At 44.1% G+C, this 26,589-nt stretch overlaps 2 protein-coding genes across 3 annotated transcripts in view; one reads left to right on the top strand and one right to left on the bottom strand.

Moving 5' to 3' along the window:
* The window catches only part of pcnx2 (pecanex homolog 2), a 28,685-nt gene extending 25,145 nt beyond the window's left edge, over nt 1–3,540 (bottom strand). Inside the window, exons 1-4 of the mRNA XM_023963740.1 lie at nt 3,079–3,540; nt 2,404–2,606; nt 557–674; nt 392–449 (exon numbers count right to left, since the gene is read on the bottom strand). Coding sequence (XP_023819508.1) covers nt 392–449; nt 557–674; nt 2,404–2,606; nt 3,079–3,231 — 532 coding nt within the window. The 5' untranslated portion in view covers nt 3,232–3,540. The remainder of the gene's footprint in view (nt 1–391; nt 450–556; nt 675–2,403; nt 2,607–3,078) is intronic.
* Nucleotides 3,541–3,855: 315 nt separating this feature from the next.
* LOC101172131 (mitogen-activated protein kinase kinase kinase 21) lies at nt 3,856–26,458 on the top strand. 2 transcript variants are annotated; one of them, XM_023963739.1, is made up of 10 exons: nt 3,856–5,628; nt 16,531–16,711; nt 16,787–16,935; nt 17,071–17,246; nt 18,585–18,825; nt 22,898–23,020; nt 23,474–23,624; nt 23,872–23,957; nt 24,047–24,799; nt 24,870–26,458. In XM_023963739.1, the coding sequence occupies exons 1-10, from the start codon at nt 4,836–4,838 to the stop codon at nt 25,208–25,210; spliced, it is 2,994 nt and encodes a 997-aa protein (XP_023819507.1). In that variant the 5' UTR covers nt 3,856–4,835; the 3' UTR covers nt 25,211–26,458. The 2 variants fall into 2 exon arrangements, with proteins under 2 accessions (XP_023819507.1, XP_023819506.1); XM_023963738.1 differs by having other exon boundaries at nt 3,859–5,628; nt 23,872–23,966.
* The last annotated feature ends 131 nt before the right edge of the window (nt 26,459–26,589 follow it).

Here is a 26,589-nt window from a genome sequence, read left to right as displayed (position 1 = left end):
ATTCAGATTCAAAAAAGCATCCTGTTGTCATTATAGCTCAATTAAATAAATATGTGCTAATTTTAAAATTATTTATCAGAGAAGCTGACTGATAATCAACAGATTTCTACCATGGATTTACAGTGGGCATATGCAATTTTTATTTTGACTATATACACACAAACACACTCAGACACACATATATGTACCGAACATTGGATTTTTGGAAAGAAAATAACTTTTTTATCCAGAACTTGGAAGCTTTGAAGCAGATATGAGTGCATTACAGTTGCGACAACCAAATTTAGACACTCTTACTGATTTATATTTCACGTTTCGGATAAAATTAGTGTATTTAATCTAATTCTATTTGTAGTATTGTTTTATGAGAAATAAAGCTTTCTCTTCCAACCTGAAGATGGGTTGGCTTCCCCTTCCACAGCCTTTTCGTCCTCCGACTTTGAACAATCCTGCATGGTTGACAAAAGAAATAATCCAATTTAAATGTGGATGCAATCCAGGGTGTTATGTTTTTCTTTTCTTTTTTTCTGCTATCTGTCTATGAGTTTTCACTCACCAGTCCAATCAGCCCCGGGTCTGTTTCGGTCTGTTTCACTGTCACCTGAATCACTGGACTGGGACCCTTTGGAGCCAATGTTGTCATGGCAACGCTGTCAGGGACTGTGCTGCTCTTTCTAGTGGACAAAAACAAAGAGGGATTGGGAGAAATGAAATGATAAAAGCAAAAGGACTATGGAACTTCTGTGGAAAATTATGCATTCCTTTTAAAGGAAATGATCTGTCCTGCATTCTAAGCAGTTCAGGTTTTATTTTTTAGATTTTTGGAGAACTTCAGTGACTTCCCATCATATGCCCTGGACTGTGACCCTTGCTGGATTTAAACCCAGTTGATGAATTTAGGCCCACGGCAGTACCACTGATCCACAGCTCAGGGGAAAATATACAAGAAGCCGAACTACAGTCCAGATAAAAACATTAAATAATTCAAACAGCACCCCCTTCTTTAGTTTTGTAAAAAAAAATACTCTGGTTGTTTGACAGATAAAACCTTTTTCTAAACGCGTTTTAAGTACAAGTCGCCAAATCAAAAAGGTAACTTTAAAAATGGACTTAGAAACCAAAATATGTTATATTGATATAAAATATAAGAATTTAATCTGCGGATGCTTACAGTCTGCACTGGCTTTGATTTTGACAGATTTATATGTGAGCCCCAATCTGTCTGTATATTATCAACAAAGGAGTCTTGAAAATTGTGTGTCTGTAACCAAAAAAAGACTTCATCTTGTGGGCTTTATATATCCATAAAAGTCAAGATAAATAGAAAAAGTGTTTATAAAAGCTTTTCTCAGACTTTACTCTCTGAGGCACCATCCAAGAACTGAAGTTTTGCACAGTCAACAGGCGTGTAAACAACGAACAAATGCTTTTTCTCTAATTATTAATTCTAACTGTGAATTTAGAAAACATTTGATATGGTAGTTAGACTTGTTCATAAAACAGATTACACTGTTGAAATGGTGGAATTTGGGTTGCATCTGTAAAAGTAAATAAATAATAAAAACAAGAGGCTTTTAGTGGTAGCAGCAGACTAGAACTGGAAAATATTTGTAAAAAATGTTGTATTTAGCATGTGGTTATTTCACAGATGCCCTCAGGCTGTGGAACAGTGGGCACTGAGCTTACAGTCAGCAGGTTTGAGTACAGGCCCAGTTTGCTTTACAGTGAAATCTGTGAATGGGAATCAGCTGAACTAAAAAAGATTAGATCTGGAAATGAGGTACGATAATTAAAAGTATTATTAATCATATTCTAGGTAAGGCTCAAAAGTAATCATAAGCCACTTAAAATCAAACTAGAAAGAAACTCTTTTTATGGAGATATGTGATTAGAGAAAAAGATTTAGTCCAAATAAAATTTCACCTATTTATTAAGATTAAGAATCAATTCTGACAGTTTATAATTACTGCAAAATATCCGTTGTGTGATTTACTGTTTTGTGTTTTTCCAAATAAAATCCTCCCACGTCGTTTTCAGTTCTTGTTTTATCTCAGTTGGGTGAAATACAGAGCAAGAAGAAAAGGGAGGATTTCCTTTTATCTGCGTAGAAAGAGTTCTTGACAGCGGAGAGGCCAACCAAAACAGGCTAAAAGTGGAAGCACAGAGATGTTTGAAAGAGTCTGAGATGCTTGACTTTGAGGAAAGATACTGCCAAAAAAAACTCGTTTGACGTAAAGATGTGACCTCATTTTGTTTTAACCCACATTTTTGACACAGTTCTAAAGGAGCCAAAATGTTTATTACATAATAATTCCATTTTAGTGTTATAAATGTAGCTCTCTGGTCTCTTTCAGAGCAAATGCTTCAGGAACAATGAGTTGTTTGCCGAATTATATTTTTTACCTGATACTGGCCGGCATACAGGAGTCTGAGGCATTGCTTTTGTTTTCCTGAGCCTTGCTGACATCAGACAGGCTGCTCCGGACCACCGCTTCCCCCTCATCGAACATCACATGCAGCCTGTGGTTGGCCAGCTTGATGATGATGAAGAAGACAGTGATGGAGCTGCAGTAGATGCTCAAAGCCATGGTGGTGGGAGGAAGAGCCTGTGGAAGACAGGGGTTTTGTTAGCTTCAATCCGGGATCTGCACGGCTCAGGGGGGAACGACCAAAGCTCTCAACCATGAGTCACGCTTTGTGGAGAGAAATCCGGCTGTTGCAGCAGGTTCTTCTTTATATGGAGTCATTCTAGCAAGTCACAGGACAAAAGAAAGTTACAACGCCTGGGAAAATGTCACATTATCACTCAGAGTAATGCATTCTGAAGGCCATGTGGAAATGTTAAACAACAGTTGCTTGCTTCACTGCTGTCACATCCATGTGTTCCCTCCCCTGCATGTGGGAGGGGGAAAAACCCACTGCGACAGAGCCCCCGCTTCCAGCCTATCTCTGAGAGCAGCAGCAGAAAATGATCTTCAGGATGTCTGCATCCCGCAGAGAGTGTGGCAAATGTAACCTATTGTGTTGCCTCACACCACCTCCACTGCCTTGAACGTCATGTCCCCCCTGGAAACTCACCAGATGGAGAGACAGGGGCAGCATCAGGAGAAATATCCAGAGATAGAGGTGGCAGGAGTTGTTGAATTTGTTCTGATCCGGGTCGTGGAACCATCCCCCGGTCAGGGATGCCCAGACCCCCTGACGCAGGGTCTGCACGACCTGGGAGCCCATCTCTTCTCCACTCTCCTCCTCCTCCTCCACCTCCTCCTCCCCGCTCAGGTTGGACGGACGGATGGTGATGATGAAGCTGCTGCTAGGCTACAATGGGATGGGTCTCCTCTAACGCACGCTGCTGCCGCTACGCCTCCATGTTGGAGCGATGTGGCTCGCCTCCCTCGGCCTCTCCCTCATGCCTCGTCGGTGTCTCCCACAGATGCCCGCGCGTGTGCCGTTTCCCACGCCGGTGTGGATCCGTGCGTCGTCGCGATTCTCATCCTGACCTGTTCATCCCTCTCCGTTCTCCCTCTCCTCCTCCTCCTCCTCCTGCACAGATGCGCAGCTTCCACCCCTCCTCCTCCTCCCCGTTTTACTCCTCCCCTTCTGCATGCCCATCCTTTGCTGAAATGTGAGCACAACCAGGAGGTTTGCAGAGCAAATAACACAAGCAGGCTACATTGTGCATGAAGGTTTGTGTAAACATTTGTAAACAGTTAAGGTGTCCATAAACATATTTAGAATTCCAGATTTTTTTAAACTCCTTTAACGCATCATACAAAGTGATTTTAATATGTGAGCATGTGCATTAGCATTTCCATATTTTCAATGGAGCTGCTCTCCGCACACATTCCTCCACAGACTCCTCCTTCCAAGCAAACCGGTCACGTGACACGTCGCCAGCCAATCAGAGGGCTCAGTTGCCAGCCTGGAAAGCAGCTCCTCTGCTCGGACCTTCGCTCCTGCCTCTGCCGCTTCCCAGTCCGCGGCGAGGGGGAGGAGGTGGTACAGGCGTGTTTTGATTAAACTTTACTGAATGTATTTGTAGAGATTTTTTTTTTCTATCACTATGAATGGTTGCGATACATTCCCAGGATGCTGAATCTGCCAACTAAATGTTTTGCTCACGGCTGCGGGCTTCACAGTCGGAGGAGAATTGAACTTTTGGACGGTCTGACGGAGGAGCGGAGCGGCTTTTCAGACACCAGGCAACGGACTGATCTATGCTAAGCTAACCCGCTAACCAGAACCCTTGGATGCTGGTGGAATTCCTGCTAAAAGTCCACAAATGACCTTGGAATGTAACGTTTTTAATTTTCAGTTTCTACAAAGACTTTACTGTAAAGTGGGACCGCGGAGGCTCGGTGTGTTCGGTCGCAGTGAACGGCGCAGGTGCACCTCCTATATGCTCCTGCGGCACCTGTGGAGGCTCGGAAACTTCGGCGAAAAGTAAAGTTTAGCGTCATTCCCTTGTGGCAAAACTAGCTCCTTGTATAATTTAGTCTTTTTTTTTTTAAATATAGGTATATAACTAAAAGTGTTATTTCACGACTTTTGGTTTTTAGCAACTGCTCGCGTCAGTTGCTAAAAAGCATTTTGGCTAAACTTAGCCAGCATCTTCGCTAGCAGCACGCTGACCCACACTGACTGACGCCGGACTGGCGACCTGGATTCGGGCTTCAGCACATTCGCTCCCGGAGGACTTTGGACTGTTCGGGTGCGCTGTGCAGAGATAAAAAAAGAATTAAAACCCAACTTTTGATCACTTTTAAAGTTTACTTTTTATTCTAGTTTAGTTCTCAAAGCTCTGCACCCTATGGTGCCGCTACGGCCACCAAGAAATGGATGTCTCGCAGGCCGCTTTCCCAAACGGTGAGGGGCGGCCGGGCGGCGGTGGGACGGGGGAGAATGTTTGGACGGAGTCCGCGACGGTCCGGCCGTGGGCTCACTCCGCCCCGTTATGCCCGACTCGATCTCTGTGGACAGCCGCGTACGACTACGAGGCGAGCGGTGAGGATGAGCTCAGCCTCCGGAGGGGGGACGTGGTGGAAGTCCTATCCAAGGACGCTGCTATCTCCGGGGACGAGGGATGGTGGACGGGAAAGATCAACCACCGGGTCGGGATCTTTCCCTCCAACTATGTCACTTACCAGCCCGCTATTTACCGACTCCCCACGGGAGCCGGGTCGGTTGGGGGACAGGAGCAAGCCCCCAGCCCGCCCGTCCAGATCCCCTTCAGCGAGCTGACCCTGGAGGAGATCATAGGCGTGGGTGGATTTGGCAAAGTCTACCGGGGGACGTGGAGAGACCAGGAGGTCGCAGTGAAAGCGGCCCGGCAGGACCCGGACGAGGACATAACGGCCACTGCCGGCGGCGTGAAACAAGAGGCGAAACTCTTCTCCATGCTGCAGCACTCCAACATTATTAAACTGGAGGGGGTGTGCTTGGAGGAGCCGAACCTGTGCCTGGTCATGGAGTACGCCCGCGGAGGGACCCTGAACCGGGCGCTGACCGGAAGGCGTATCCCTCCGCACATCCTGGTCAACTGGGCCGTGCAGATCGCGAGGGGGATGCACTATCTGCACGAGGAGGCTGTGGTCCCCATCATCCACCGGGACCTGAAGTCCAGCAACAGTAAGGAGCGAGTGTGCGCATGCGCGTGGGTGATTGATGAAGATACTTCTTAGCTTTGGACATGGCCGGAAATCGGCAAGGGCGAGGGGAGGCAATGCCATCCAAATGCCGTCACTGCCCCCCCCCCCCATCCAAAAATTAACTTAAGAAAAAAAACATAAACAAATAAAAATCAGAAAAAAACAATAATACACAAAAAATTGTATGGATGGACGGTCAGACAGATGAACAAATAGACAAACATGTTATAAAGGGCACAAACTAGTGTGCCTGTCCCAAACTCGGTAAATGCAGAGGGAAGTGTCAGGAAGAGCATCAACATAAAACCCATGAGACATCAAAGAACAAGGTGGATATATGGATAGATGAACTGATGGTAGTAAGGTTTTCTAAGCATTTTATGGGCTCAGAGAAATATGACACCTCAAACTCCATGCAGATTTCCTCTGTGCTGGTCTCCAGGTTTTTGTTTCTTCACTCTAGAAGATTTTGGAACTTCACTAAATTAGATTGCATTTAAAACTTTTATTTTATCCATTATGATGTGATTGCAATTAGTCAATAAAATGAAATTTCAGTAAGTTAATAAAAAGCAGCAGTGTACTCACTCATGGTGCATGAAGTGGTGGGGGATGTCATCAAGAGGATCTGAAATAAAGTGAAGAGTTTGCTCAGCTGGGCTGGCCGCCCCCCTTCCCTACCCCCTAAAACTCACACTCACCTTCCCTACCCCCCTCTCAGAAATGTTCTTCAAATAAAGTCAGTGATTTAGCAAACAGAGAACTAATCCACACTCTCCAGACCATGTGCTCAAACACCCATAGTCAACAGCTGATGTCGCTGCAGGAAGATCAGGATTTTGCAGAATCCCCCAAAAATCTGATGTCATTTCAGTTTCTGTAGGATTCAGTGCTTGTAGAATAAATGTTTGATCTTTTAATGGAACCAAACTGATCATGCTTGAGAGGCCTGGTGTACAAAATGCCTTAATGTAAATTAGGAGGCCGCTCACCTGGAGTCAGGTGTGTTAATATGACTTTTTCTTTTTTTTGACGCAAGCGTTTTATCAGTTTGTAGGGGATGTTTATTTTCTCCAGAAGTGACAGTGGGTATGTCAACTTTACACATTCCACGCTATCCCAAACCAAACTGCATCCATTCTTTTTTTTTTTTTTTAAATAAACCAGATTAAACTAAATCTAACATCTTTCTTTTTTCCTAATGACTCCCTTTTGTCTCAGAAATGACTGGAGAAGAATCTGCCATTATTTAAGGGAAAGATTAGTGCTTAATTAAAGAGCAGATGGAGAGAAAGCTTGAACGGCTGTTGGACAGTTTCAGCTAATCCAATGTTTGATGAATCTACACTAACAGACCCCCATGAACGGCCGCGGGGCTGCGAATGCAGGGCAGTGTGTTTGTTCTGCCACTCCACTGTGACCCAGAGAAACGTTAAAGCAAAGACAACGTTCGAGAATAAAAGAAGCCATGCTGGAACGGACTGTTTTTGGTGGCAATGAAACCTGAAGCCTCTAATTTGTCTTTCAAAACAAAAGAAAAATCAAATTTGTTAAACTAAACACGTATTTCAGTGTTAAACTAAAACAATTCTGTGGCAGCAGTGGTATTCGTTGGACATAGGCGGTTGTATCAGTGTCAGAAGTCTGAACATGTGTTGTCAATATACAGTGTTATCTAAATAAGGATAGTGAAAGAAGTGTTTGCCTAAAGCCTTTGGGCAGAAAGTTCCCAAAGACAAACAGTTTAAGTTAGAAAAAAAAGGCATTTTTGCTTATTTTTTGGTGTTACCTGAATGCCAGACCGTGTACGATTATAAAAACAAGGAAGTTTGAAAAAAATTTGAGAAATAAGAGTTAATATTTTTTGCTTTAATAAGAAAAATGTTTAAAACTATGTTTTTATTACTTCCTGTTTTTTATCTTTTATTTAAGTCAAACATCCCAGGTACCGAAGGAGACCAAAACCTAAACCAACTTACCGTCTCTCATTTCTCAGCCCACATGCTGCACACACACACACACCCACACACACACACACACACACACACACACACACACACACACACACACACACACACACACACACACACACACACACACACACACACACACGCACACACACACACACACAGACAGACAGACTCTATTTGATCAATGATTAGCCTGTAAAGTAAAATGTTGGAAGTCAGCAAGATTTGTCCAGTCTCTTTTGTGCTTTTTCAACCTAATCTGTAAAATCCCAGCCTGCAGGGAGGAATGTTGCTAATGAGGGATAAAAGCTTAACATACGTTTGCACAATGGACTGGTCAAGCAGCGGTTGCTAGGCTACTGCGGCCAAAAGAATGGCTAGGACTCGGAGGGTCTCAAAGCCCTGGTTTTGTTTTGTTCCGTTCATATTTAATCTCCCAGAGAGCAGCGCTACCCTTTTATTAGCACAAACCGAGCGGGCTTCCCTTCCTAGTTGTCCCCAGTCTGCGCCCTCTCGCTGCAGGCTCTTCTCCTGGCAAGTATACTTAAAAACTTTTCGATTATTAACGGGGACTTTTCATCAAAATGACTGTATAATTTGCCGATTTCATAAGAAACAGTGCACCTAAATGTCCTTTAGATGCACAAATCATCTTTGATGTAGACGATCTGCACATATCTGGATGTTTTCAGTGTCTAGATTAGAACCTGGTGTTTTACTCTTTGAATTTTTTTACGTTTTTTTCCAGAGTACTTCTCTCCTCATCTCGTTGGTTTCTGTCACTGTTTTCTTTGATTGGCTGGCTTCAAAGAGCTGCACATGACAGGAAAAAAAAGAAAACGCTGCACTGAAACCTGGCTCCCGGCCAGCACACGTAGCCTGTAGAAAACGGTTTGGAGCGCTACCTTTCTTGGTGTGAGGCTGCGGTATGTCAGGAATGCCTGCTTGAACGCCACTGAAACGGTTCCGTTCAGAGCGCGTGCAGCAGCGCTCTTCCCATCTTTCTTGAGCTTCATCCCACTGTCCCATACCACCCCCTTCCTTCCTCCCATTTCTCTCTGACTCCACCCCCTCTTTCTGTAGAAACATGCAGGCATGGTAAACATTGAAACACACAAGGAGTCAGAGAAAGTTTGAGTCTGCAGAAAAAAAACCCTGCTATTCAGCTGATAAAGAACATTTTCAACTTGGAATACGGTTCGTTTTTAAAAGTTTAGGGGTAACAGTTTGCCAAAAAAACTTCATAAACAGTACATCAGAAAAATTAAACAAGACTCCTTTTTTTGTTTTTCTCCCATTATCCAGTTTTGCAGCACAGCTTTCCCCGGCTTCCCACAATTACCCCTGGTGACACACAGACAGTTAGTGGCTGTCTTTTCTCTAAGGAGAGAATGGGCAGAGGGGAGAGAGGAGGAGTTGAGATGCTTTCACTCTGTTTTTTTATGACCTCTCCCTGACTGCACCTATTGTTGCAGGCCTGGGTGAAAAGGAAAAAGGCCCACAGCTGAGTAGAGCTGCCTTCCAAACCGACCAATCCTCTGCATTCCTGCCTGTTGCCGGCTATCACGCTGATGGATGCTGTTACCGGGAGAGACATTACCTGAACGCCTCCAACATTTGATATGTTTCACGCTGCAGAGATATGGGTTTTTAGACTTTAACAAGCAGGGAAGAGGACAGACAAAGAGTAAATGGCCCAGAGAGATGTGATCATGATGGATGGATTTAGCTCACTATTAGCCCTGATCCTTTTCCCATCAAGCAGAATGCCCAGGGGCTCTCTTATTTCCACCGGGAAACACGCATCAGTCACTGAATGTGTGCAGCCTTACTTCAGCTGCATTTGTCTGCACAGTGCAGGAAAGTGCTTCAAAGTTAAGTTTACAAACATGTTTAAAGAAGCCATTAAGAGCGTTAAAGTCCCTCTCCGATCATGTTTTGGTCTTTTCTAAAATCCTTCCCAGTTGTCTTTTATTTATGATTAAGCCGTTTTTAACACAGAGTGTTGTATTCTAGGGTATGGTCTCTGTAAAGCGGTGTAGGTACCATAACCGTTCGGCCTGGAACTTCCGTTCGGGGTCCTTCTGGGTCCTGGGACTAATGCTGACGTCACATTATGTGATTGGCTGTGCATTGGTCCAATGACGTGTCAGATAGTGATTGGTCTGGACGAATTACGATATAACCATAGAAGATGTATATTATGAAGTCTGTTGTAAACAAACGTGCCTTTATTATTGTTATAATTATTATTAAATGCATGTTCGCTTATAGTTTTTTTAATCCGTGCGCCCACAGCTTTATTATTGGCAGAACGGACCCGGAAGAACAACATTTAACCGTACTGATAACATTTTCAGCCACGGCTGAACTTAAACTGGAATAACAAGTGGATTGTGGCAACATGTCTTTATAAAAATTACAAAGAATATCGTCAGACCCAATTTATGAGGGAAAATAACTTTAGGTTACAAACAGGAATTGGTAGAGCCCGAGTAGATCTCGACGCTACATAGATGTCCAATTTGGGTTACCGTAGTATGACGTTACCTTCAGTCAAAAGGACCCCGAACGGAAGTTGCAGGCCGAACGGTCATGGTACCTACAGCGGCTGTAGTTCATTCAAAATTTGTGTGGAGTTGTGGGCGGGAACGTTAGTGTGAAGCAAGCCCGCCCAATTTCCCATCATCCATCTAGTTATGTGCTCTCTTGCCAGCTTACAGCCCCTCAAAACCCCAAGCTAACATTACTGGTGCATCAAAAATGGCGAGCAATATTGGAGCTATCCAGCCATACAGTTTTGAGCCATATGCCAGTTAAGACGAGGAAAATGACGTACATGGATCTATTTGTCTGAAAGCGTATGCATCAGAATGGAGCTGAGCAGGAAGCTTGTTGCTTGCTGTGTTGCAGACCTACCTGCTTGTTCCAACAGCATTTTTTCTGCTCCTGATTCACCACAGTTTGAATAAAGAAATACTCAGAAATGCAAGTTTCAGCTTGATTTTCTTTATATGTCATCCACCATCAGAAGAATGCCCCAGGAACATGTTAAAAACACCAAAAACACGATTTTCATCGGAGTGGGTCTTAAAGAAAAAACACTTTTACCATTGAAGCCCATAGTGTTGCACAGTAGAGCATTGCTCAAGTAAAGGTCAGAGTTAAGTATGCAGAAAATGTGTGCTAGCAAAATGCTTTAATTTTAACTGATCTGTCCTTTGGTTTGCTCTGTAAACTCCTGCTTTCAGAATAAAAGCATTTAAAGGTGAAGTCCCATCAGTTTTCACACACCTAGATGTGCGAAATGTGTTCTCTGTATTTGATGCAACCCCTGGGGGGAGCAGTGTACTGCAGACGCTGCTGCGCTCGGGAATCACGGACCATAGAAGCATTCTGTGGCGTTTGGCGTAGCTGCAGATCATGGGGTAGGACTCATAGAATAAGGGGAATTTCCTTCTAAACTTACTCTAAGGTTTCCCTAGTTAGAAAAGACCTAAAGCAGTCTAATGTAATTTAAGACTATGCTGAAGATGTAGTTGTAGTACTTAAAAAAACATTGCTACCTTGGGGGGAGGAGCTATAGAAAGAAGCGTGGGACCTGCCCTGCAAACAACAGGTATTCTTCTGATCTTTCGCGGGATTCCCCTTGAACGATGTGCGTCAAGACTTCTGCAGAAAGCATTGAAATGAGGGTTGGTCTGGAGGCGGATCCGCCTTGGAGGCGAATCCATCTCCAGTTGCGTTGAGCTGCTGTCCTCTTCAGAACTTCTTCCTGTCATAATGGGGAGCTCCAGATTTTTTGCAGCTCTTAGATGCGCGAAGGACGACGGACACGATTAGGTGCTTATGAATGCACATGCTGGTTCTGACCAAACATTTATAAGCTGTCTGACTTAATGCCTGATAAAATTGTTTCTCATTTTGGAAGTATTAAATGTAAAGTTTTGCTATTTTTTCATAGAACACTTGTCAAACAGATCCAATAATATTTCCACAACTTTCTTAACCTAAGCTGAAATATAGGCTAGCATGGTTAAATCCTAAATGAATCAAAAATGAGGGGTTGAGATGACTCCTCCTATGATAGAAACTCTTCCGCAGTACTGAATGACTGGCAGAGGTCTATGCATTTTGACCTTAAAAAATGTTACATTCCCACACTAAAGGTTGATATTCGTGTCATACATTTTTCAGTCAATATAAATTAAAGGACCACTTGTAATAACTCTGTTAGTCTTTATGTTAAGTTGCAATTAGAAAAATTTATTTTAGCTTCTGCTGTGACTGTTATTTAGATCATAATTGCTGTTTTAGTTCATAAAAGTCATATAACAGTAGAGGTATGGAGGCTGCTGTAGGAAAGGAGCTTTTAGATCCACAGAAACATCCTCCAGCTTGACCCCTGGAAAAAAAGCAAGGAGACTTTAACGTTTGTTAAGATTTGGAACGCACACACGTGACTCTAAAAGGGATATAGACGGTATAGAAAAATGGATGGATTGTGCAAACATATTTATGTATTTTAACTGTTTTTAAAATAATCTTTTTCTTTAAACTCTCTTGTGTAAGTTTTTTTTGTTATGGCTTTAGTAAAGTTTCTTGTCTGTATTCATTAAAATTGCAGCTCAAAAAAACAGTACATTGACCTGAAAAACACTTTAGAATTTAAAAGCAAGAGACTAAATGATGCATTCAAGTGCTAGTTACATACTCATGGAACTACACTGCCACAGCTTAAAGAATGGCTTCTTTTTAAAATTGTCACGATAACCTTTGTTTCGTCCCTTAAACATTTTGAGTGTTGGGGCTTTGCTTGTTAGGAAGAAACTCTTGATAGCTGCCACCTTCTTCTTAAAGTGGCCAATCCCATAATGATAACCAACCTTAAAGATAAATGTTATCTAGGGTGGTAGATTAGATTACGGTAGTCATGTGGGTTGTTTTTTTTTTGTCTGTCTTTCTAACTTCAGACACACGTCAAAGTGATTGTTACCTGTCAGTTAATGAAAGACGAACACGAAAGGGTCACTAAAAACTTGAAACTAAAATAATAAATAAAAAAATACAGAAAATCAGACACTGACCGCTTTTCAGTTTTACAATCCTGGATAAACATGAAACTGAATCTAGAAAAGATTTTACATAGTTTGATAAAAGGGCCATGTCTGCTGGAATTAGTATCTCAGGTGTCCTGGAACTTTAAACCAGTCTAAGTGTCTGTTTAAAAGGTGACAATAGTGATGGTGCTGTGACATGATGAAAATTACAGACCAACATGTAACTTAAGAATCCAAAACGACCAACATAGACAAACAATAAAGGGGAGCTTTATGGTCCACGTATATCAGTGTCCCAATATGAAGATTCTAGAAAAATGTCCTTTAGCTGGATGAGACAAAAATGAAGCTCTTCATCTCTGTTCACAGACCCAGAAATGAAGCTTGCAATAAAACAACACTGCCCTTACTAGGGGTGGGGGAAGAATTGATTATTAGACACATCGATTATGATCCGTAAACGATTCTGAATCGTTTAATTAATTTGTAACAATCGATCATCAAAAAAATTAATATATTTGGGGTAAAAGTAACGTGCAGAACTAAACGCGGGGCGTTTTTCCCCTCTGACATTGTTTAAAGAGCACACAAACAAGTGTTACTCTTGCAGATCGCGTTATACGACCGGCCCAACTTCAGTGTCGACAGCCAATTGGTTTTGGATAAAAGTCATGTGGTGTGTACGTTCTATAAGACCAAAATTAAATATGTAAGGATCACAGCAAATGTGCAAAATCACATCGTACGGTTCCATCCGGCGGAGGAAGAGGGTAGAAACCGTTCAGGTGCTACTGGCGTGAGTGTAGCTTTAACAGGTTCTGCTGCAAGCACTTCCAACGGTCAAAAAACAGATTGGATATCCTAAAGAAACTTCCACCGTCGTCAGACGGCTATGCGAATAACAAAGTCAATCCGAGCTTTTATAGCAAAGGATTGGAGACCTTATTCTGTGGTGGAAAATGAGGACTTCCAAACATTGCTTCATATATCCCTTGTGCTATCTTAGATGACCCACCCTTACATTGACGTGTTCTCCCTAACATGATAAAGGTGGAAAGATTTCATGTAATCCATGGACACCAGTGAAGATCACAAATCATTGAAGAAAAAAGGTTCACAGCACTGTCTAGTGGGTCCAGATGACCCCACTCCCAATGTTCAAGTGCCTAGGATAGGGTTACTAGAGCGGAGGTACAACATCCCTTCCAGCACTATATTCTAAAGCTGAAGTCCTGGAAGCAGTTGCAAAGCCGACAAGGCAGCATCATACTTCACAATAGATACTAATAATAACTAAAGACTGACAGCTAAAATCTCATGTCCTCCAAACTCATATAATGACTGGAAGCGACACTGAAAGCGTTTCAGAATCGAAACTTTACCTCCTGAATCGTAACTGAATCATAAGGTGCCTCAAGATAGTCTTTGCTGTGGTTGCTTAGGTTTGCTGAGTGTTAGAAAGTTTGATTTTACTCACAGTCTTCTGACAGGAAAAGGACCCAAAACATTTAAGATTGCAGAAAAACTCATCAAAACTACAGATCATTCTGAAGTGTCCCTTGATAAACATTCACCGTCACACTGAAGATCTGTCTGGAGAAAAGACACCTGCAAACCTGAAACAACTGAACTTTGGTTGATCAGATCGGTGTTTGTTTGGTGGACAGATCTATTATGTAGAAATCTGGATATATCTCTGTTTTCTCCAGAGTAAACTCTACTTTTTAATGGCTATTTACTGTTATTTTCCTCAAAAATATTATATAACTGACTTTGTGGTATTTTGTTGTTTATTATTAATACAAAAAAACAATTACATGCAATAAAGTTGATCAATATTAGCTCAATCTTTTTCATTTGTTTGTATGTAAAATTACTGGGGTTGTTGCATCACAAATGCAGCTTGGATTTGTGTTATCTTTTTGTGTTTTTAGCACCAAAATTTTTTTTTTAAATTAAAATCTGACATTAGAAAGTCCTAAAGTTTAATTAAAATTTGATCAAATGTTGACGAAATAACGTTACAAATTTGGACAAAAATTCATGTAGATAAATGAATGAAACCAAATATGTTTAGAAAAATAGTTCTACAATAACTGTAAGTGGGGCTGTGCAGTTGTGTTTTGTTCTGTCGCTGTAAAAAGGTGAATCCTGTTGTGTTTCGTAGGATTTGGCTGCTCTCTCAGCTGTGCTTTTGGCTCATCAGTTCAGGTTCTGCTCTGATTTGCAGGCTTTTCTGCATCGGTTGTGACTAAAGAGGGCACAGAGGTAGCTGCTGAACGTATCGGTGGTATTAACGCATGTTTGTGCACGACTCTTTGTGAAACAGTTTGGTAAATGTTTGTGTTGTGTTGTGAAGGCACCATAAGCTCCGGACTTACCTGAGTCAAACATTATAAAGCCAAAGCTGAAATCCAGTCTGAGTAAACCTCTCAGATTGTGAAACACAGAAGTCAGGAGCTTTAGATAATCTCATCACAAGTTCATAAACACGATCTAAGGATATTTTTTTACAAACAGAACCAAATATTTACAAGTTTTGCTATTTGAAGACCCACTCTAATGAAAATTGTGCTTTTTGGTGTTTGTAGTGTGACCTTGTAGCATTTTCTTTTATGATGGAGGACACATATAAAGAAAATTAAGATTAAAATGGCCTTTCTGAGTATTTCTTTATTCAAATTATGGTGAATCCGTAGCAGACAAGATGTCTTCTGAACAAGTTCCTAGTTGTTGCATACAAACTTCAATGGGTGCGCCACAAGCTCCCCGCTCCACTCCATTCTGATGCATTCACTTGCAGACAAATAGATCCATGAACGTCTTTGTTTTTTCTCATCTGAGCTGGCATTTGGCTCAAACTGTACGGCTGGCTAGCTCACATACTGCTCTGCATTTTGTTGCACCGGTAATGTTATGTTGGGGTTGTGAAGAGCTGTGAGCTTGTGGGAGAGAATGTAAACAAAGGGTTGATGGGAAATGAGTGCAGGCTCACTCGCCGCCAACGGTCCAACAACTCGGAGGCGAATTTCTGATCAACTCCTGGAGCTCTGCAAAAACTGTCCTAGAAAACGATACAGTTTTAAATATTTTATTCCTAAAAAAGACATAATTATAATTAGAAGACTTTACCTCTCTTTGTCACTTCACAGTCTTAGCAACTTTATGTTTTACTTGTGGATTACCTGTAAGTCTTTTTATGTAAATAGTTTATAAGAAAATAACACTGAAAGTAGAAAAGATGGTGTCCAGAAATGTTGAAATAAATTGTTTTTTAACATTAAATCTTGTGATCTTATCTGAGGCTTCAACAGCTTTAAAGCTGGAGGCCTTTCTGTATTGACCGTCATCTCCTCGCCTGTGTGGATCCGTCCTGTTTTTGATCTTCCTATAAGCCACACGTGTCAAACTCAAGGCCCGCCATGTCATTTTATGTGCGAGAGCATAAAAGCTTTTCATTTCTTAAAATAAAAAATTGTGTGTATTTATTCATATCTAGGGGGAATCGGACTTGAAATATCGGATTGAGCAACAAAACATTAGTGCTTAAACACTGTCCATATAACCTAACCTGACGGAATCAAATGTAAAATGATTAATGCCAGAGTAACAAGCAAACATATGTTTTCTATGCAACTGTAATTGTCTCTTTAAAAAGTTAGAATAAATAAATATTGAGTTATTTAACATTAAGGAGTAGTTGCGTTTATTTTTCATTACATTTAGTTACATGTATACGTTATATTTGGCCCTTTCACTATGCTGATGTGGCCCTCAGTGAAAATGAGTTTGACCCCCCTGCTCTAAGGTGTCACCATATTCACTCTCGCACTCTCTCTTCTTTTTCCCCAGTTCTGTTACTTGAAAAAATTGAGAACGACGACATCGGGAGGAAGACCTTGAAGATAACAGACTTCGGCTTGGCGAGGGAGTGGCACAAAACCACAAAGATGTCAGCAGCAGGAACCTACTCCTGGATGGCCCCAGAGGTCATCAAGTCCTCCCTCTTTTCCAAAGGCAGCGACGTCTGGAGGTACAGCGATACTCCTTCATTCAAAGGCCTGCTGTCGTCTGCTAGATCCTCACTCCTTGACTTGTTGTCGTCCAGTTATGGCGTCTTGCTGTGGGAGCTGTTGACTGGGGAGGTGCCGTACCGGGGGATCGATGGCCTGGCTGTGGCTTACGGTGTGGCGGTGAACAAGTTAACTCTGCCCATCCCCTCCACCTGTCCTGAACCTTTTGCCAAACTGATGGAAGGTAATGGAGCCAGATCCGTTCACAGACTAAAGTGATCGTGGTCGTCTTTGCATTCACCTTAGTGGGACAAATAATCATTATTATGATGTTTCTAAATGAGCATTTTGTTCTTCCATTCTCTTCACTCATCTGCAGAGTGCTGGGACCAGGATCCCCACCTGCGGCCCTCCTTCTCCTGCATCCTGGAGCAGCTATCTGCCATCGAGGAGGCGGTGATGGCCACCATGCCTCAGGACTCCTTCCACAGCATGCAGGACGACTGGCGTGTGGAGATCCAGGAAATGTTTGACGAGCTCAGGACCAAAGAGAAGGTGCAGCGAGTCAGAACATCTGTCTTCAGATGAGATCCACAGACCAAACACGGTTCCCACAGGGAGGAAAAAAAAGTCTCCCTAACCTGTTTATTAATGTTAACATCCAGAACTTTGCACGTAAAAATCCCTGCAGTTTGGTGCAGAACAGTCATTCACAACAACCTAGTAACTGAAAAATAACTGCAAATTTCTAGTCTAGATGTCTTTGATACTAAAACAACCAAACAAATCCAGCACAACTGGATTAAACAACATCAATATAGTAAATGGAATAAACTGAAAGATGTTATCACTATTGGAAAAAGTAAACAATAATCCTGTTCACAGAAAAAGTTCTACTCATTTCTACAATATGTTGCATTTTAATTCAACAAAAGAAATCAAGGCAAATCAAATCTGATCAAATCTCTGTTTATTAACCTGCTGTTTCTCTCAGGTTATGAAATCAACACGGTAACTCCCAGCAGCTTTTGTGCTTTTAATATTTAACTTGCTAATTTGAGTGAATGAGCTCAGCACATTTTTAACAGGAAACGGCTACTTCCTATTGGTTGAAACTTGAATCTGCTTCCTGTAAAGATGCTGGATTACACAGGGTTTTGTCGGTTTTAGAGAAACGGCAGGATTCTGACTGACAGTCAGTGAAGTGCAGAGATTCACGCGGATGCTGTTGTTTTAGGGAAGTGTTCCTTTTTGTTTTATTCAATTGAAACAACTTAACAAGTCCTTAGGCTTGGTGAAAGGAACCTCCAGGCACCAAAACAGGGGATGTGTTTTAGCATGTTGCATTTTAAAATAAAGTGGATGAGTGTGTGAAACACCAATTACTCTGCTTCCAGAGAGTTAAGAGGCTCCACAGCTGCTAAACTGAGACATCAACAGTCTCAGACCAGAACTCCTCCCACAAAGACTGCTGGGATTTTCCAAAACTGATGGCGCTGCACACGGAAGGGCTCTGTCTGTTTGCTCGACTGTCTTCCTGGCGTTTGGTTAAAGCCTTAAGTGTTGTTTTGGGCTTCCTCGTGAAAAGAGTTGTCTGCTCACTTTCGTCCCACCGTGAATCCCGGCAGATTACTTGCTGAATCAGCGCCCGCATCGGCAGATTTCCTGTAAACACCTCAGTAATCCACGACCCAGTGGGTGGCCATCCAGCTGCTTCTTCCAGTCACCTGATAACAGATTTCCATTTTTCATGTGAGAAGAATCAAAGAGGACATAGAAAAAAAGGAAACCGAACATTATTCCTTTTGAATTGTCCCGTTATTTCTGGACAGATGCCACCTTCATGAAATGACAGAAACTTCTGCAGAATTCCCATAATGCATCTGCCTGCAGGAGCTGCGCTCCCGGGAGGAGGAGCTGACGCGAGCCGCCCTGCAGCAGAAGTCTCAGGAGGAGCTGCTGAAGCGGCGGGAGCAGCAGCTGGCAGAGCGAGAGATCAACGTCCTGGAGAGGGAGCTCAACATCCTCATTTTCCAGCTGAACAGAGACAAGCCCAACGTGAAGAAGAGGAAAGGCAAGTTCAAGCGCTCCCGGCTGAAGCTGAAGGATGGAAACCGCATCAGTCTGCCCTCAGGTGAGCCGGACTTTGACCTGTGGCAGCTGACTAGGTCCACTTCAATTCAAGGCTCCAGATCAATGGTTACAGCTCAAACCACCATTCCTATTATTTAATATGTTTTGTCTGAATGGCTGCTTGATGTATGCATGTAACAGGTTGTATGAAAATGACAGTAATCAGATCAGAAGATCAGAAGATCAGATCAGATCAGAATCACTTTAATTGCTAAGTACAGCGCATGTACAGGGAATTTGACTTCGGTTACTTGTGCTCTCGTGCAAACTAGCAAGGTAGAAGGATAAATAATAAAAGGATAAATAAATAATATAAAAGAAGGTAAGTGTAAGGTAGCTGTATGAATAAATAAACATAACTGAATAAGGAAATAGATTGAAATAACAAGACAAAAAAAATAAAAAATGCAGCAGCAGTAATTCCAGTTGGACAGTTTATGTGATTGTACAGTGTCCTTGAGTAGTCTGGAGTCAGGTGTTCATAAGAGTGACAGCTCGGGGGAAGAAGCTGTCTTTGTGGCGAGTGGTTTTGGTTCGCAGTGTCCTAAAGCGTCGCCCTGACGGGAGGAGGCTAAAAAGGCAGTGTCCAGGATGAGAGGGATCTTTTACGATCCTGCCAGCCCGCTTCCTGGCACGGGATCGGTACAGGTCCTGAATGGGGGGAAGGCTGGAACCAATAATCCTCTCAGCAGATCTGATGATTCTCTGAAGTCTGTTTCTGTCGTGTCTGGTAGCTGAACCAAACCAGACCGTGATGGATGTGGTCAGGACAGACTGGATTATTGCAGTGTAGAAAATGGTCAGCAGCTCCTGAGGCAGGTTGAACTTCTTGAGTTGTCGCAGGAAGTACAACCTCTGCTGAGCCTTATTCCGGAGTGAGTCAATGTGAGCAGTCCACTTAAGGTCCTGTGAAATGGTGGACCCCAGGAACCTGTGTGAGTCTGTTGAGGGGACAGTGCTGTTGAGAATTGTGAGTGGGGGGGGGGGGGGGGGGGGGAAGTGGAGGGGTTCCTCCTGAAGTCCACTGTCATCTCCACTGTTTTGAGTGGGTTCAGCTCCAGGTGGTTCTGGCTGCTCCAGAGGACTAGCCGCTCCACTTCTCCTCTATATGCAGTCTCATCACCGTCCCGGATGAGACCAATGACTGTGGTGTCATCTGCAAACTTCAAGAGTTTCACAGAGGGGGCTCCTGATCTGCAGGAGCCCCCTACAAATGCATATCTACAATATGCATTTAACCCCATTTATTTATACTTTTATCTTGAGCAGGAGATCAGAATCAACAAAACATAACAGATTTAGACACAAAGATTTTGACAGAAAGGAATGATTTTATCACTTTATCACAATTGTCCCACTCTAAAGTTTATCTGTCAACTTCCAGGTTAACTTCAGCAGTCAACAAACAAACACTACTGTTGTTTTGGATCATTTCATAAATATAAAAAAAAAATGCTGAAAATGTTCTGCACATTGTCCTGTTGGCTTCATTAAGCCGGGACCTCCAGCGTGCATTGGGGCGGTTTGCGCCGAGTGTGAAGCGGCTGGGATGAGGGTCAGCACCGCTAAATCTGAGGCCATGGTTCTTGACCGAAGAAAGGTAGTTTGGCATCTCTCGGTGGGTGGAGTGTCCCTGCCCCAGGTGGAGGAGTTTTAATATCTGGGGGTCTTGTTCACGAGTGAGGGAAGACCGGAGCGTGAGATCGACAGGCGGATCGGAGCGGCGTCTGTAGTTGTGCGGTTGCTGTATCGGTCCGTTGTGGTGAAGAGAGAGCTGAGCCGAAAAGCAAAGCTCTCAATTTACCGGTCGATCTTCGTTCCAATACTCACCTATGGTCATGAGCTCTGGGTCGTGACCGAAAGAACGAGGTCCCGAATACAAGCGGCTGAAATGAGCTTCCTCCGTAGGGTGGCGGGGCGCTCCTTTAGAGATAGGGTGAGAAGCTCGGCCACCCGTGGAGAGAGCTCGGAGTAGAACCGCTTCTCCTCCACATCGAAAGGAGCCAGTTGAGGTGGCTCGGGCATCTGGTCCGGATGCCTCCTGGACGCCTCCCTGGAGAGGTATATGTCCCACTGGGCGGAGGCCCCGGGAAAGACCCAGGACACGCTGGAGAGACATAGTCTCTCCAGCGTGTCCTGGGTCTTTCCCAGGGCCTCCGCCTCAGCTGGCCTCAGCCTCGGCTGGCCTCGGCCTCGGCCTCGGCTGGCCTCGGCCTCGGCTGGCCTCGGCCTCGGCTGGCCTCGGCCTCGGCTGGCCTGCGAACGCCTTGGGGTCCCCCCAGAGGAGCTGGAGGAAGTGACTGGGGCGAAGGAAGTCTGGGCATCTCTGCTCAGTCTGCTGCCCCGCGACCCGGTACCGGATAAGCGGAGGAATATGGATGGAGATGAATGGATGTTCTGCACAGTTTCTCCATCCTAAGAGTTCTGCTGAACACAGCTCTGGTAGATGGATGACAGGAAGATGGTAAAGGAAGACATAGCAACACCAAGAAAACTCACAGTCCTTTCATTTAAACGGACAAGTGTTTCCAACAGACACGGTTTCTAAACCGACTTTGTTTCATCGTTTGTGGAAACACCAAAAGACTCAGGCGTTCAGTTACAGCTTCTCCCCCACGCCAGCAGACAGTCCTATGGTGCCACATCATTGATCCCAAACAATTTCACTCTATTCTTCATTTATTGTCATATTTTCTACTTCAAATTGTGGACTATGTTTTTTCAGAACTCATTTTAGTAAACTGAACTTTAGTCTCGTTTTTTTATCACCTGCAAAAAAAACCTTCACTTTAGCTTTAGTGACAGTAACACATACATTTAGTTTAGATCATATACCTAAAATGCAATATTATTGTATAATTTTAGAGCAATAATTATATTGAAGTGCATTTTTATTATACTCCACTATTATTCATCAAAATCAGCAACGTCACAAATATTTATTCTCGATTTTTGTAGAACTGATTGTATAGCTTAAAGTATCTTTCAAAAGGAAACATATTCATAAAGACAAAGTTATGCACAAAATAATACTTATTGATCCCATTACGGGGAAAAGATCTTGCTGTCATAGCTCTGTTGAAAGTTGAATAAAGCAGATCATAATACAGCGACCTGTGGCCGCATTTTGTCGGTGGCAGGCGACAGCAGCTGATCGTGTAGACAACAAACCAGCGGCTTCCAGTTAGCCTTCTTTAGCTCTGCGTTGGCTTTCTTGATTTAGTTTTTTTCCTTCCATTTTCTTGACCCCTAAATCCCTTTAGGTGTCACGGGGGCTGGAACCTGTACCGGGAATAAACTGCCTGGAGAAGCAGGAAATAGTGCACAAAGTAGTGATTTTCACAGTTTTCATGCATACGTTTCTTATTGACCGTTCTCTTTCCTCGTATGATCGCACATGTGCGAATACTGAAATACTTGTTACAGCCCTACAGGAATAAAGCTCATTTATGTTGAAGTTGGAATTTCTTTCAACAGTGTCTCCAGATCCATCTTTTTTAGCTGTGACTATAATAATGTGGCATCTTCTGTGATCAAAGTGTTTTTTTGCTTCAAACAACCTACAAGCCACAGGACCTGGATTCACTTGCAAGTGAACCTTAGTGCGTTTCACTGAAGAAAGGAAGTGATGGTAGAAACATCAATCCTGCAGCAAAAATGAAGCAAAATGTTCAAAAAGGACTTTTAGGAAGTCGTTGTGTCGTTGTGTTCAAGTACCAATCATTTTATGGTCAAACTTTACCTTTTCTTCATGCTTTTTTTCTTAATTTGTCAAAACTAAAACACCCCCAAACATATATTCGGACATTTCTCAGAACTACAAAGTAAAACTAAATCAAATGAACAGAAGGTGTGAAACTTTAGGGTGTTTTCCTCCCAACCAAACAGACTTTCCTGATTTTCGTGATGCGAGGAGGAAGCATCAGCATTCTCTTGTTCCTAAACTGCAGGGCTCGTCTTCTCCTGTTTGGTTGCATCCGTTTGCCTCCTTGTCAGTGTTTCTTTTTGATCTTTTGCAGATCAAACTGAATGAGGTCGCTCTTCTATTAAGCCCCGGATGATTTGTGTTTCAGACTTCCAGCATAAGATCACGGTACAGGCGTCCCCCTCCATGGACAAGAGACGAAGCCTTCACAGCACCAGCTCCTCTCCTCCCAGCAGCCCCACACTCATCCCACGCCTCCGCGCCATTCAGCGTGAGTCTGGCTCTGTCCTCGAGGGTGGAAGCTCCACCCAGTGGGAGCGCAGCTCCACCCGCAGTCAGCCAGTTGTTTGGACAGTCCAGTAAAGGTGTTAGTCATGCTCCAACGCCTGTGTAATAACTGGGCCGAATTCCTCTGGTGCATTTATGCTAAATAGACAGAGAAAGCACATTGTTGCTCAAATTAGGACTATAAATGCTGACGGAAGAGATCTGACTGCTTGAATGTGGGCGTGGTTTGCATTTATCTGGTCATCTGTTCTGGATTAGGTTTATTTTGTTGCTATTCATGAGCACCGTTTCAGGAAAGGAAGCAGAGACTTGCATCTGCCTGGAGTGGAAGCAAAACGACAACAAACAGATTACGGCTCTTTAGCCTCCAAACCTGCTTGCATTGGACTTGCTGGGAAGGTTGTGGCCATGTGTGGTAACGTCTCTGTGCCCACAGTCACTCAGGACGAGAGCAACCGCACTTGGGGCCGCAGCGCCCTCTTCAGACCAGAAGAGTTCGATGACGCGAAAAAGGGAATCAAGAAGAAAGGCAGAACGTGGGGCCCGAGCTCGGTCCAGAGCAAAGAGCGGCCCGCCGCTGCTGAGAGGTGAGTCCAAACACGCAAGAAACACTCATCCATTCAAACCAGTGGAGTATTCCAGAAGACAAAAAAAAGACCGCTATATGGAGTCGGAGGTTTTAATGACGGCATATGAAGATTATAAGACCATCAAAAAAGTAATACAGACAGAGTTTGTGCATCAGTTTCAGCCGCCCCAAAGGCCTGGACTTTCATCTCTTGTGATTCTGAAATAGCTTCCAGCAGCCTGCCTATCAACGTGTTTGTTTTTCAGAGTTCGTCCTCTGTCTGACGGCAGCAACCCCTGGTCCACCAGCCTTCTGAAGTCCCAGAAGTCCTTCCCGCTCGATGCTCTGTTCGGTGAGCAAGGTCTGACGTTCAGAGGACATTTGGCTTTTTAGAATCTACAGCTGGTCGGGTGTCATGAACTGTGGTTCCTTTGCTTTTAGCGGGGGCAGGCAAAGATGAGGCTTTCCCCCCAGAATGTCCGGACAGCAGCTCCAAACCAAAGCAGCTCAAGTTCCCCAACCAGGTGTACATCGATCTACCTCTGTGCAGGGACGAGCCGCCGCCTCAAAGCGCCGCCGCAAACGGTGCACCGGGAGATCCAAATGCAGGCAGCCCGCCCGAAACCGCAGACGACCCCTGCACCACAACCTCCACCTCCTCCACATCCACCACGCCACAGCTCACCCCCACCAACAGCCTGAAAAGGACATCCGCCCGCCGTAAGACAGACTCTGCGCTGTACGGCTGCGGCTCGCTGCTAGCCTCCCTCGTGCTCGGTTACGACATCAGGGAGGCTCTGAAGAACTCTGAGGACTGTGAGCCGCTGAGAGAGGAGAAGAAGAAGAAGGAGGGGCTCTTTCAGCGCGCCACTCGCTTCCGCCGCAGCACCTCACCGCCCGGTGGCCGCGGCCGGAAGGAGGACGTGTCATCAAACGGCACCAGCGCCCAACCCATCAATCTTATCTCCATGTCAGCCATCATAGAATACAACTCCTCCAAGTGCCTCCTGCAGTCCGGGGCGGAGCCAGAGGCCAAGACGGAGCAGCGTAATCAAAAGGAATCGGGCAAAGCGAGCAGGGAGGTTCCCGCTGTCAGCAAGAACGCGGCGCCGCAAACCCAAAACCAGACGCCTGAGCAGACCAACCACAACCCCGGGACCCGACTGCGCAGGAAGAAGTACACTAACCACCATGGTGAGTGCCGCACGCCATGACCACTCGCATGCCCCACCGAAAAACAGCTCACCGCTCTGTCTGTTCACAGCCAACGCCCCCCCCTCTCTGCCTCCCGCCATCGTGCAGAAGAAGGAGGACACGCCCCCAGAAGAGGAGGTGGTGCTGCGACCACGGCCCGTCTCATTCCGGGCCAAACCGCACACCTGGGCTCTACTGCGAGGACGCAACAAGAGTTACTCTCTGGGCCACTACACCGGCGAGAAGACGGCCCACGACCTGAGCGTGGTGCTGTCCTCAGGGGGGGGCTGCTCTCTGCTGGACATGGACACGGAGAGCCAGAAACGAGACTGCACCGTGCCGCTCTGCCGCATCCAGAGCTCCCCGGCGCGCCCCTCCGTCTTCGAGCTGGAGAAGGAGTTCCTGTCTTGAGAGCCGGACGGCGGCCTCCTGACGCCCGGAGCACAGCACGCTCTGGATCCCACTCAGGGCTCTAGAACCTGAGCAGAACCTTCCAGAGCCACGGTTCATCCTTCTCTTCCTTTGTCAGTGCAGCTCAACGTTGACCGCCGCTGCAGCCTGTCAACACAGAACCTTCAGCTTTTTATTTATATATCTATTTTTATAGGTAATTTAATACGAAGAGACTTTTCCTTGTGTAGCATTCATTCCATGGCAGTTTTCCAGGCTGCGTTCCTGCTCTTTGATCGTTTTGCTTCTATTATTTCGGGGATCATCCTTGCATGTTCCATTAGAAACTGAACAAAAAAAAAGATTTCAAAAATTGAAGAAGGTTTGTAAATATTTCTCTTTGTCCCGTCGGACTGGAGCTGCGGCTGTCATGCCTGTTTCTGAGGACAGACCGGTTACAAGAGGGATCCGAGCGGACAGAACCCTTTCACTGAACATTTATATTGTTTTTGTAACGGTGCAGTTTTGTTCATATATTTGTATTTATACCAATGTTTTTGGAGCTGAAATATTACAAAAACCTGCACCAAATGACCTCCTCCTCCTCCGGTTCCTGTCACTGTGAAACTGTCACCACATCACGGCTTTTCTAGCAATAATGCACATCAGAGAAGGAGTCTGAATCTCTGTTACATTGAACTTTTGCTCATTTCTGCACCCAAATCCTGCTCCAGAAACGATCAGGAAATGGTTTGGCTGGTTTTTGTTTTTGACCAGCGATGCTGTAAACAGGCTGAGTGTCCTCAGGATCCCAAAGGGCTCAATGATTTCATATCTTTGGATCTGCAGATCGTTCCTAAAGTCATGAATTTGTAAAAGGTGTAAATATCTGGTAAATGAGTTTTTCTGTCCAGTTTCCACTGTGATAAAGCTGCTGAAGTTGATCCTGCAGGTTTCCTTCCACATTCCCAGACGACATTCCACTGCACTGAGCGGCCTGCACTCACTATTTATGCAAGCAGACAGCAGCGCCGCTCAGTCAGGTTCTTTTGACCAAATTCCCGAAAAGAAAGTAGAGTTCTTTGTGTTCAGGACCAAAACCACTAAAAGAACCTACAAGCTTCCTATTTCTGTGTAAAAGCTTCCTGTCAGGTTTAGCTTTCTGAACGTTTTATTGAAAGCTGCTCTTTATCCTCTCAGTATTGGTTCGTTCACGCTAACTCATCAAGTGTCATTTACCAGCATTCTCAATAAAAGTCTGAATTCAAACTCTTTGCTTTCAATTTCAGACCCAATTTTCAACATTTTCTTTCCTTTTTCACTAATTATTGCTGATATGTTATTTGTATTGTTTTTTTTTAATCAGAATGTGTAAAAAAAAAAAGGAACAAAAGCTAGAA

This window comes from Oryzias latipes, chromosome 15 (genome assembly GCF_002234675.1).
Source record: "Oryzias latipes chromosome 15, ASM223467v1".
In the NCBI taxonomy this organism is placed as follows: Eukaryota; Metazoa; Chordata; class Actinopteri; order Beloniformes; family Adrianichthyidae; genus Oryzias; species Oryzias latipes.
Note: the sequence above shows the minus strand (reverse complement) of the source record. Positions and strands in the feature narration are given on the sequence as shown.